The 12,970-nt window shown below is 41.2% G+C and overlaps 1 protein-coding gene across 1 annotated transcript in view; it reads left to right on the forward strand.

The window, feature by feature from the left end:
* ABCC9 (ATP binding cassette subfamily C member 9) overlaps positions 1–6,858 on the forward strand; it is a 73,025-nt gene extending 66,167 nt beyond the window's left edge. Inside the window, exons 35-39 of the mRNA XM_074168907.1 lie at positions 238–346; positions 581–684; positions 2,485–2,618; positions 2,980–3,042; positions 5,188–6,858. Of these exons, the coding sequence (XP_074025008.1) occupies positions 238–346; positions 581–684; positions 2,485–2,618; positions 2,980–3,042; positions 5,188–5,325 (548 nt within the window). The 3' untranslated portion in view covers positions 5,326–6,858. The remainder of the gene's footprint in view (positions 1–237; positions 347–580; positions 685–2,484; positions 2,619–2,979; positions 3,043–5,187) is intronic.
* Positions 6,859–12,970: the final 6,112 nt, after the last annotated feature.

Raw genomic sequence — 12,970 nt, forward strand, 5'->3', positions numbered from 1 at the left:
TAAAGAGAGCTAGGCCACAGTGTCTCTAATAAACTGGATTCCCTCTGGCTTGCGTTACTACATACATTCGTCCACCTTCCCCGTGTTTATATAACGGTGCTGAGAGACCGCAGAGGCCGGATGCCTCATCGTCTGGAGTCCAGCCCAAACTAGCTGTTTTCTCTTTCTGTCTGCTACCTGCGGATCACAGGCTTTGTGCAATTCCCTGACATGTCTTGTGCGTGTTGTTTTAAACAGGGAGGATAGTGATTGACGGAATAGACATCAGCAAATTGCCTCTTCACACTCTCCGTTCCCGACTCTCTATTATTCTCCAGGATCCAATATTGTTCAGTGGCTCCATCCGGTAGGTGTATGCCATCAGGGGGTGACAGGCAGCATTGCATGGCATGTTTCTGATGGGCGCTGTGGAACAGAAAGGGGTGTAAAAGGGAAGGAACCTTCCTAGCTCAGTCCAATCTGTCTACAGTCTGTCCGAGGGAAGTCAAGTGGCATACACAATGCCAAAATGTTCCTTTGCAGAAGACATGAATGAACTGTAATTACAGTAACAAGACTCTTCTTATGGTTTTCTTTGCAGCTTTAATTTGGATCCAGAATGCAAGTGCACCGATGATAGACTCTGGGAAGCTTTGGAGATTGCTCAGTTGAAGAACATGGTCAAGTCATTGCCAGGAGGCCTTGGTATGTCTGAACCAAGTCTCTGGGAACATAGGCCAATAATGAAATTATGCATGTATAAGCATGCACATATATAAACAGATACATGGGATCTTACACTCTGAACCAACATGTAGGAGTTGATAGGCACTGAATAAATATTCTGTCTCTATGCTAGAGAGAATATTCATACTAAAAAGCTGAAGAGTAATCTGGTTTTCCACTCATTGCAGAAAAATCCTGCAGCGCCTCAAGCATCATAGTGGGGTGACTAGTCAGCAAAGAGTTAAAAAAGAGCAGTTTTACCTCTGCTTCTTCAGCAGAATCTGAGAGAACATTTTCCTTATCATTTCAGATCTGGTTCACGAAGGAAACTCACATACTTCTTTCCAGATTAAGTGTATTTCCTATTACTAAGATATTATCCTGCAACCTACCAGATTTGCTAAGTATTTGTGCCAGCTATTTGCTTAAGGATATTTATATGCTCTGTTCCCAAGAAGCTGTGCTCGCTTCTCTGGGTATCGCTCCATTACAGTCATCACTCAAGATTATGCTTATTGGCTTTTACAGGAATTTTGCTTGGCCCTGGAATAGTGCACAACCAGAGCTTTCATGGTGCCCACTCAAAATCACTGGGACCCGACTGTGTGAACACACAGCATTTCAGTGGTGCAATATAAACTAAGGCAACTAAGTTGCCTTAGTATATATACTATGATATAAAGATATAAATGATATACCATGATATAAAGATATAAACTATGGCAACTAAGATGATTAACGGATAGGAGCATCTCCCTTAAGAGGAAAGGCTCAAAGAGCTGGGGCTCTTTAGCCTGGAGAAGAGAAGGCTGAGGGGAGACCTTCTGCACCAGCAGGAGTAGGGAGGTGATTGTCCCCCTGTACTCAGCACTGGTGAGGCCACACCTGGAGTATTGTGTCCAGTTTTGGGCACCTCAATCCAAGAGAGATATCGAGATGCTGGAGCAAGTGCAGAGGAGGGCAACGAAGCTGGGGAAGGGCCTGGAAAACAAATCATATGAAGAGCGGTTGAAGGAGCTGGGACTGTTTAGTATGAGGAAGAGGAGGCTGAGGGGAGACCTCATCACTCTCTACAACTACTTGAAAGGACATTGTGGAGAGGTTGGTGCTGGTCTCTTCTCACAGGTAATTAATGACAGAACAAGAGGGAATGGCTTCAAGCTCCAACAGGGTAGGTTTAGACTGAACATTAGGAAAGAATTTTTCACAGAAAGAGTGGTCGGGCATTGGAATAGGCTGCCCAGGGAGGTGGTTGAGTCACCATCCCTGGATGTGTTTAAGAGACGTTTAGATGTGGTGTTGGGGGGTATGGTATAGGGGAGAACTTTGTAGTGTAGGGTAGATGGTTGGACTCGATGATCCCAAGGGTCTCTTCCAACCTGGACGATTCTATGATTCTATGATTCTATGATTCTTATCTATGTTTACAAGTACCTAAAGGGTGGGTTGAAGGATGATGGAGCCGGACTCTTTTCAGTGGTTTCCAGTAACAGGACGAGGGGCAACGTGCACAAGCTGGAACATAGGAAGTTCCATTTAAATACAAGGAAGAACTTCTTTCCGGTGAGGGTGCCAGAGCCCTGGAACAGGCTGCCCGGGGAGGTGGTGGAGTCCCCTTCTCTGGAGATCTTCAAGCCCCACCTGGATGCAGCCCTGAGTGATGTGCTCTGGGCAACCCTGCTTTAGCAGGGGAGTTGGACTAGATGATCTCTAGAGGCCCCTTCCAACTCTGACAATTCCCTGATTCCATGATATTCAAAGTAACTGTTTTTATTACAGATGCAATGGTAACAGAAGGTGGAGAGAACTTCAGTGTAGGGCAAAGGCAGCTCTTCTGTCTGGCCCGAGCCTTTGTCCGCAAGAGTAGCATTCTCATCATGGATGAAGCCACAGCATCTATTGACATGGCCACAGTGAGTATAGCAATTAGCACCATTGATGCATGGATCTACAAGGAGAGGAGGCATCATCTTTTCTACATGTCAGCCATGAGATCTCTTTAGCAGAAAAAACTGACATACTTTTTTGCCTTTCTCCTGTGTTTGGTTTCAACTGTTGCTGTTGATGTGTTCTGGGGATTGATGCCTATGGTGAGGGGAAAAAACGGGGGAAATGAAATGTTTTAGAAAATCCCGTGTGGCATTTAATTACTGAGAATCTGGTGCACAGATCAGAGAGAGTATGAAATACGATCCTCTCTCTTATGTGCTTGAATACACATGAATTAAAATGTAAAAGGATGGAGTAACTGAAGTAAGGCTTTTCCTTTGACAGGAAAACATTTTGCAGAAGGTTGTGATGACTGCCTTTGCAGACCGCACGGTTGTAACAATAGCGGTAAGTATTGATGCCAGCAAATGCTCTCTTCCCTTATTCCTCAGGCAGCTAATCTTGCCTTTCACCAGTTAAACATCACTATATAAAACTAAAACTATCACAAACTAAAACACAAGGTCAGAGTATTCCCAGATATTAGAACAAGTCAAGACACCTACTGTCAACCTGAAATTTTCCAGTAAACGTTGTCTTGCAAGTGGGCCAAACTAAGACATTTAGCTCTGAAGAAGTACTTTACAGAGAACTTCACCATCTACACTGTCCCCAAGAAAATTTGGAGTCTTTCTCACCAAAAAATTTAAACTGGACCCATGGGTTAAATCATTATTGAAAGTTGCATCAAAATCTAGATTTGAACTTTGCCTCTGAAGTCTATGCGTGTATAGCGTCTACAATCATGGCACAAATTTATAAAAGGAGCTTAAATTTCAAAAGCCCGTTGGTGGGGTTTCTTAAATTGGGTTATCTTTCCTTTCAGAATAAAAAGTTGGGTTTATGGTAAAGGTTTTAAAAGTTGGAATTGGTCGGAATTGCTCAAAAATTATTATCTGTTCAAGTAAGGGTTTATGATATTTTTTCCTGGCATTTCTAGTGCCCCAAAGTTCCATGTATCTCTGCAGGTATGCACGTGTATGTGCATACGCATACATGCATACGCACATACACACGTACACAGTATTCCACCTTGTGATGGCAGACTTACTCAACAAACAGATGTTTTATCCATGAGATAAATACGAGTTTCAACAGCTGTTTAATTTGCTTTGTCTGGAATCCAGTCCTGCGGTTAGAGATTAGAGTTATGCCTCCTGCACTCTGGTTTCAAGTCTGTCAGTGACTAGTTTGTGTCAAGCAAACCACTTAACCTAGCTCATTTACAATAGGCTCTGAGGTTCTTGGATGTGTAAATGCCGAAGATGCTAGCAGTAAGCACGTTTCTTCTTCAGTTACATGCCATTCAAATTTTCAATATTGTCCTTCTGACTGGAATCTCACTTTTCTTTTGCTTTGCCTTTCCAAAGTCGGTGTCTCACGTGAAATGGCACACCTTAATATTTAGCTTTGCTCACACAGTTGCCTTCATTTCCTCCCTCTCTTCATTCGTGGCTGATCCTTCCTTCACCCATCTGTTTTTCTTTTCTTTTTTTCCAGCATCGCGTATCTCACATCTTGGATGCCAATATTGTCCTAGTCCTTTCTGAGGGCTTTCTAGTTGAATGTGACACTGCCTCAAACTTACTCCTCAAAGAGGACGGCCTGTTCACCACTTTGGTGAAGACTCACAAGTAGACTCTCTCAGTCCACACTATTCACGAGACTTCTGGCTCTTTGGTAGTTATTTTTACCTCTTTAGTTTCCTTTCACTCTGCTTCCTTTCTACTGCACAGCTTCTGAGATGACAGTGCAAGAAGGTGTTTATTGTGTGGTTCCTGGGTTTGTTTAATTACATGATCATATTTATCTAAAGCTTAGACAGGCAGCTAACATTGAATCTATAATGTTAGAGGAATCTACTCCATAAATTAGTCCCTGACCTTCAGCCTTTATAGTGAAATATCACACTTTTAGAGTTCACCCTGTCTACACCTGACTGGCTGTATTCATATGGCATTGAAATCAAACTCAGCCTGGTTTCATTCCTGTTGCCTGTGGAGCTAAACCATTGCCTGTAGCCCATACAATTTTAATTTTAGAGGGAGCCAATTGATTTACAGAAGGAGAACAGCCCAGGAGCGCCCTAAGACAGATGCAGAGCAGAGAGTCAGGGTAACAGAGATGGAGGAGCGGAGCGGGACGCTGAGCCACCTCACGCTCCAGGCATACCCAGGATGTTTCTCGCCCGTGTTTCCTAAAGGGGAAGGTGTTTGTCAGGGATGCCAGAGGATTTATTCCAACAGCTGTGCTGTCCATAATGGCAATTAGCAGACCGAAAGTGAAGTGCATGCTTAAGTATTTTCAGGCTTGGTGCCAGAGGCTGTAAAGTAATTGGAGATCTCTTCAGATTAAAGATACAGTACAAGGACCTACTCCAAATACTCCAAGGACAGCCTTTCAGCAAGTTGCTATGCCTTGCATGAGGCCCGTTAATGAACTGCAGTGAGCATTATCATAATGAAAACTTCTGTATGCTTTTCTTTACGGCAGCATCGGGTTCACACCATCCTAACGGCAGACCTGGTCATTGTCATGAAGCGAGGGAACATTTTAGAATATGATACGCCTGAGAACCTACTTTCTCAAGAAGACGGCATCTTTGCTTCATTTGTCCGGGCTGACATGTGAACAATTGCATGATGCATTTTAATAGCTTATTTTTAAACAAATGAAATGCGAATATTTTCTATTCAATGTAACATCACTTTTATCTTTTTTTTTAGAACTTCTTTCTTGACACTTCCATCTTCCAAAATAATAAAACCTATTGCAATACATGTATGCCTCAAAGCAATAAAAATGTCACTTCTTTCAAAAGCTATTAAACTTCACACACACACGGAGAGGCAGAAGTTTTTATTTCCTGGGAATTTGGCATTTTCCTTAGACTTTTTAGTGACTTTCCTTTCTTTTGTAGAGAGCAAAAGAATGCACTGCTCTTAAAGACTGCATATGTTAAGCTGGAACTGGCAAACAAATCATGCAGTTTGTCAAGGAAAGGAGAGATCCCAAGATGCTTTCTGTCCCCAGAGGGGAAAAAGGAAAAAAAAAACAAACCAAAACAAATCCCAGCCCATAATGCTTGGGGCAATCTGCAGCATTCCAAAGGCATAAACTTTGCTCTTCAAGTTGCAGTGGAGGAGCAGTGAACGAGGGAAAGGAATTTCATCAGAAATAAGGAAATTCTTCCTGTCCTTCACTTTAGTTTTCACACTATAGTTGACACAGTACTATTTTTCTGTGCTTATCCCTACAGCCAATTTCTAAAGCCATATTTGTGCTGCAGACTTTCTTCAATCAAAGATGCAAATCATCCTATAATTAAGCATGCTTTGATAGGCTTCTAGAGGAATTTTGTACAGTATCTTAAGACTTTATATTAAAAATAATCTGAATGTATAAACTTGGTATTATCCAATCTTTTAAACATGGCCACTAAAATACTTTACATAAAATGGCATGTAATTAGCCAACCACTGATTATTTTATATGTCTTTAGTCCTTTATATTACTTTTTATCCTGGGACAACCTTTCTTTTCCTTTATGCATTTCTGGCATATCTCTAAATCAGATCTAGTCCAAGGAGGTATGATTTTCAAATTACTTCTGAATCTTCAAGAATTTAGGTGAATTTAGATACGTATTTACAACATACAGTTTTGAAAAGGTTGGCTGCACTTAACTAATGCATATGGCTAGGTTCTGAACCATGACAACCACACAATGGCCACTAAACCTCCAGAAGGAGTTTCACAGACACCTTCAAAGGTAGAGCTTGAGCCATCAGCCTCACTACTAATGTTCATCTATTGTTACAAGATTTAAGAATAACATGCTTAAACCTATTTCTAGTGTAATGAACAGAACTTAAAGCTCAGTACTTGGCAAAAAAAATGCTATGAGTTTTGGAGAAGTTGTAGGATTTATAATTGGGATTACATTTAGTCTAGTAGTGTAAAAACAATACAGTCGTTTATCTTTTCTTTTTTTTTTTTTCCCATCTTAACTGTTGGAAATAAAAGCTGTGCGACACAACTAAACAAAAACACTCAGTCTTGAACATTTTATGAGGGGAAGTACTTCTGTGATTTCCCTGTCTACTGCTGTGAAAAGTTTTTGCTCTTTTCTGGATTAATTCTCTGTGTTGAACTTTGTCATACAAAGAAAATAAAAAATAAAGCAGATGTTTACAGCGGAAGTGCATGTTGTTACACACATTTCAGAGCCAAAAGGGCAAAATCATTCTTGATTTAATTTCATTGTCTTCAGTTAAAAGCTAATTGGATTCATTGCTGTCAGGCTTAGTCAGTATGAAGATGAAGTACACGTAACTGTTTATTTGTGTGTCTTTAATGACAATGCAATCCTGATTTATTTTAAGTGGTGCTAACTAGTTCAGCGAGATCCTGGTTCCCACTACATTAAATGGCTGCCATGGGCCTGGGATTGTGTTAAGGATCTTTTAATACTTAAGAGAGTCCAATAATTAGTACCTCTTTCCCCCTACATTTGTCCTAGAGCCATTACAGCAGTAAGAAGCACCTTCTTTGCTCAGCCATCCCTCCAGAGCTATGGAACTTACACTGCTGTTGAAACGTGTAGAAAAGAAAATAACTTAGGGGCTGAGAAAAACCTGAGAAAAATGCTTCATTCGTCTTGATGGAGGTGTGCAGGAATATTGGTATTACATCAAAATTGCTTGGTCAAAGTGCTTGATGATCCCACAGCGTATCCCACAGCTGCCTAGCTGGTTTAAAAGGCACAATTTCATTCCTGAAGCAATTCATCATCTTTAACATACACAAATCCAAGACAGAAAGCAGATATATAAACCAACTGCTGTAGACATACCAGATCTCCTTGCATTATAGCCACTGTGCGTATGATGTTATATACTCAACAAGGACATAGGCTGAACTTTGCTTTTTTGTGTTTTCCTCTAATGGAGGAGGGTGTTCCCAACAGCTGCACAGCTCCTTTGTTACTAAGAAGGGTGAAAAAGGGAGAAAGTCTATGAAAGAAATTTCTCTTAATTTCATGTAATGTTCTTAAACGTGTCCCCTTTGGGAGCAGTTTCCTTAGGCTGTGGCGCATACATGGTAAAGGAAACAACAGCCTGGAATTTTGCTTCTTTGACTCTTGTCATGCTGCCTCTTCTGCTGGTCAGCCCTTATTGTCTTGCCACATTCTCATACCCTCCTGCTTGTATCCCTGAATCCTTCTTATTCTGCCTGTGGCCTCCCACTCCTTCCTGATTTAGCTCCATACCCTCTGCTCCATTTCCTCTCTGGCATAGCTCTGCACTGACTCTCCTTTCCCTCTGGCTTTCTCTAGCTTTCTATCCTAACACCCCTTCTCTTCAGGGGGACATTTCCTCTAGTGTCATCATGCCGTGGGGTCGGTTTACTTTTTCCAAGCATTAAGCTAAGCAAGCTTTTGGTATTGTGATATTATGCTCTAGAACTATTAAGTTCTTCCTTTTACAAAGGAGCTTTGAATGCAAATACTGGCCATGTGTACATTTCTTTTAACTATGGACAGAGGAATATCATCTCTGTGAGAGATCCTAAATTATGTTTCTCTTCTTATCTGCATTTCTTTCTTTTTCTGTTAATTGGTTCTGTGACAGAAGCAGCGAAATAGAAGGAGTAAGATCCCTTGTTGCCAATCATAAGATCACAGAATCATAGTATGGTTAGAGTTGGAAGGCACCTTAGAGATTATCGAGTTCCAACCCCCCTGCCATGGGCAGGGACACCTCCCACCAGACCAGGTTGCTCAAAGCCCCATCCAGCCTGGCCTTGGACCCCTCCAGGGATGGGGCATCCACAGCTTCTCTCGGCAACCTGGGCCAGTGTCTCACCACCCTCACAGCAAAGATTTTCTTCCTAATATCTAGTATAAATCTCCCCCCTTTCAGTTTAAAACTGTTACCCCTCGTCCTATCGCTACACTCCCTGATAAAGAGTCCCTCCCCATCTTTCCTGTAGGCCCCCTTTAGGTACTGAATGGCTGCTTGTGGAACCACAACAGTGTTTCTCAACCTTTGACTTGCAACCAGTGGTTTATCTTTTCCACTCCCTGAGCCGGGTCTAATGGCTGCCATGGATGAGACTGCTCCCTTCCTCTATGTGGCCTTTCATCAGACTCATTACAGCTAGCTGCTCATTACTGCTTCTTCTAAACTAGAAATAGCCCATACAACCTTTGTGTTTATTACTGAGCCAGGACTTACTTGTGCTGGGAAACACCCTGTAGGGATTTTAAGTAGTTCTTGAAGCAGCTCCACACGCCTCTGCCATAAAGCAACAACAGGTAGCAAGGGGAAGCTCTTCCCTCCTCAAGATCCACTGCTTAAAACAGATCTCTCCAACTATTCATTTTGCTGGGAATCTACATCAGCACAGTGGATGCTGGGATTAATCTAAGGCGAATTATTTTGATGATGTTTTCCAGGCAATTGCAGCTTGAAAGACGAGGAGAATCTCCTTAAGAATAGCTTTGCCTGAACCACTTGTGTTCTCCTAATTGTTATTTATGCTTCAGGGATTTTGGGAGCATGACAATTATTTGGACTTGACATTTCAAACAATACAGTTACCAAATAGGAAAGTTCTTTTTTTTTTTTTTTTTTTTTCCTTAAAGGAAATAAATCAAGTTAGTAGCTGTGAAGACTCCTAATTCTGGGCTGAGTTTCTGACTTTGTTGCTGATTTTTTTGCAACTTCAAACTTGTTTAATATTATATGTTATTTCAAAGAGTCCCTTATAACTAACTGTTCATACTCCCTTCACTTTGTTACGAAGATCTCTTAACACCACCTGGATAAGTTTGCCATTTGATGTACAGCGCGCGTGGTGTGTGTGTGATCTTTTGTTCTGGAGAAGAATACGGTACAAGAAAGTCAAGGTTCATTTCCTTTCTGTTCAGAAGAAAGGTTTTCAGATACAAAAGCATGCTTTTTTCAATGCCAGGCGGAGATGCAGGTCACTCAGTCGGTGGGATGATTCATCCACTGGAGGTGCCTCTCTCTCACCCACGTCTGCAGAAGGGGTCTTGGCAATGAGCTTGAACTAGATGTCTGCCTTTTCAGTCACTAACTTTATAGCCTCAGGGAGTCTCCGAGAGGGACGAGATAGACAATCAGTGGGATTTTTAGCCATGTATAAACCGAAGAGGATGCACTGATCCACCGGCATTTCCTGCAAGGCAGACAGCCCTGGAGAAGTTTGGCATAGCTCTGGTAAGCCAGGGCCAAAAGCAAGGCAAAGTCTGCAGGGAGAGGTCATTGCTTTGTTATGCAAATTGATATGCAGAAGAGGTATCTCAAGTGTTTATAAGTTTCAGTGTCATTGCAGACCTGAAAAAGCTCTTTATTTGCAAGAGCGTGCTTGTTTCTTCCAACTGTATCATTCAGCTGAAAGAACATATTATCAAAGACTTGTGTAGTGCTTGGATGAGTCCCTTTTAGGTTAGTGTAAACTAGCAGAACACCTCTGCTATAAATTAACACACCTCCACTGAATTCAGTCAGTACCAACATGAATATGGCCCAAAGGATATTGGCATCTCATTATACGTAAAACCTCTGTCAGCAAAAAGTAATTGTAGCGAATTATGTTTTCTTAAAATACAGATGACATCAATTTTTAACGTAGCCAAGCATTTCTCTTCAAACTTCTTACACAATAAATTGTTACTTAATTGTGTTCTTTTTGCTTCCTAAAGCAATGGGCTCTTGTGCTTTGTTGTGAAAAGATGCCGATACATTCACATACCATTCTGGTAACATGTCATGAGAAGCTGAAGGAAACATCACACATACATTTTACACAAGCTATGTAGGCATTTTATCACAAACGGAGATATAATGTACCTTTATTGAAAAGCTGAGGACAAGGGCCGTGTTTTTGTTATCTTTCCATTATCTACTGACAAAAGCTGGAGTATGTTTCCCTTGGAAGCACTATGGCCCAGTGTCCCCAGTGTGATCCTGCCAACAGAAAACAGTCCTAAAATATCTAGTGAAACCACATTGCTACTTGTTAAAATCTCTTTGGAGCAATGATTCTCCCCAAAAATGTGTTTAAAAGCAAAAATTCATTCAGCATATTTGCTATTTTATATATATTCAAGTAGTACCTTTTGAAAGCCTAATTTAAAATCAAAATATGTTATGTAAATTCTCTGATATGAATTCAATGATGGCATGTAAAGAGTTCTTTAGTTTCTTATGGAAATAAAACCTTTCAAAGGCAAAGCTAAGAGTACTAAAAAAAAGTCTGAAAACAAAACTGTAAATCAAATTCTTCATTGCCATGCAAACATCCCAATCATTTCCACATTGGTTTTTTATTGCTCTGTTTTTTCTCCACCAGAACTGACCTCTGTGTGGAATTGTGGGGAGAGATTATCAGGTTTTCAAATTATCAAAAACCTGTTGTGAGGCAGAAGTTCTCTGACTCTCACAAATTAGCAATGTGCTGATGCTGTTTTGGCAGGACAGCTTAGAGTATTGGCTTGTACGAAGCCATGGAGTTCAGAGAAGCTTCCAAATGTAATCCTTCAAGAGAAGGGGGATTTTTAGAAAAGTCTTAATCTATTTACTACATAGTTATTATTAATTATTCACTATTGATAGCATCTGTCTGCTGCTAGGCACTACCCATGCAAACAGACACTCCTGGCAGGAGCTGTTTAATTCTCTAATATAACAAGCCACATTCTGAAGAGTCTATAAACAAGCAGTCATTTAAATATCTATATATATATTTTTAAAAAATTAGTTTCTATTTGGTGTAAATGACATTAATCATGTGCGAGATGCCTTCTTTCATTTTCATTGAACACAAAGATTTTCGTTCTATGAATTACTACATAATAATGCAGCATTCAGCTCACATGTCACGGCCCAGTGCACTCATTCCCATGTATGTATACTAGTCATTTTGATATATATACACATTACATGGTTATACATCATTTGGATAAAAGATATAATAAGTAATGAACAGTGCCAGTTAGCACTGCCCATAAGAGTGTCTCATAGTTATTCCCATGACATTTCTTAACTCTCCCTTTAATTTACTTCAGGGTTTTCTGGCTGTACCAGCTTACATCCATAAATACCACTTAAACGTCCAGTAAAATATTTAACCATGTAACTAAGGAACTAATGCAGCTTAGTGTAAATGACATGGTCCAGAACCACCATCCTTCAGTCTCCCAGTTACAGATGCCCCAAAGCAGCATATTCTTTGAAAAGCAGAAAATTACAGATTCATGTTTAACGGATATATGTGTTTTTATCATACTAGCTAGATTAGGTCCCTACTCTTTCAGCAATACCAACTATGACCATTAGACCTCTCCATCAGGGGCAGGAACCTGAGGCTCTAAGAGGCTCTGTGTACTGAAGATTTTCATGGCTGAACCTTTTGGGTTTGGGGCCACTTGCTTCTCCAGGTTCCACCACAGTATGAGAGATCAGAGGGGCGTGGAGTTGCCAGTCATTCCGTGATATGATCTGAAGATGAGAGATGGCATCTATCTTCCATCAATGGCATCATCTTAATTTAACCCTCACTCTGCAGCCAGCAGAGATATCAATCACTTGTAGGCAAGGGGACCTGGAAGTGCAAAAATGGAAATTAAAAAAAAAAATCCATTTCACAAATCCTTCAGCTGGTGGTATGGTCCTCTGAGCCAGCTCCGGGCTTCTCAGAAGAGGAGACAAAATTGTGTTATACTGCTCTGGGGCTGAAGCCAGCCAGAAGCCTTCTGACTCCTCCTACACAAGAGCAATAAGCACAGTCTGGACAAGGAGATGGAATGAAAAATCCTCAATACCTGGCTTTGTTGCTCCAGATACCACCAGAGGAAACGAAGATGAGAAATGGCAGCTATCATTTGTCCCAGCAGTTGAAGTACATACCCTCTTTTAGTTCCTGGAGTTTTGCCGCCTCCAGAACTTTGCCTCCTGAGGCAGTCTTACCTGTTCCTAGAGCCAACTCTTAGGCTCTACTACAGTGCTAAATAAAATGGGAAAAGTGGCACAGCCCACCTCTGAGAGCACCCATGTGTCTAAAACCACACCTATCCCAAAATAAGGTTGCCTTGTCCGTCCTGCACATTTAGAACAGTCTCTGGACCATGCTTGGGCCATCGCATCCCCAAGCCACACCTGGATGCTGGGTGGGAGGGTGCTACTTGACACAAGCCAACATTTTGCCATGGAAGAATTCAAGAAACAATATCGCAGTGGAAGATGTT

The sequence above is a fragment of the Numenius arquata genome, chromosome 2 (assembly GCF_964106895.1).
Source record: "Numenius arquata chromosome 2, bNumArq3.hap1.1, whole genome shotgun sequence".
In the NCBI taxonomy this organism is placed as follows: Eukaryota; Metazoa; Chordata; class Aves; order Charadriiformes; family Scolopacidae; genus Numenius; species Numenius arquata.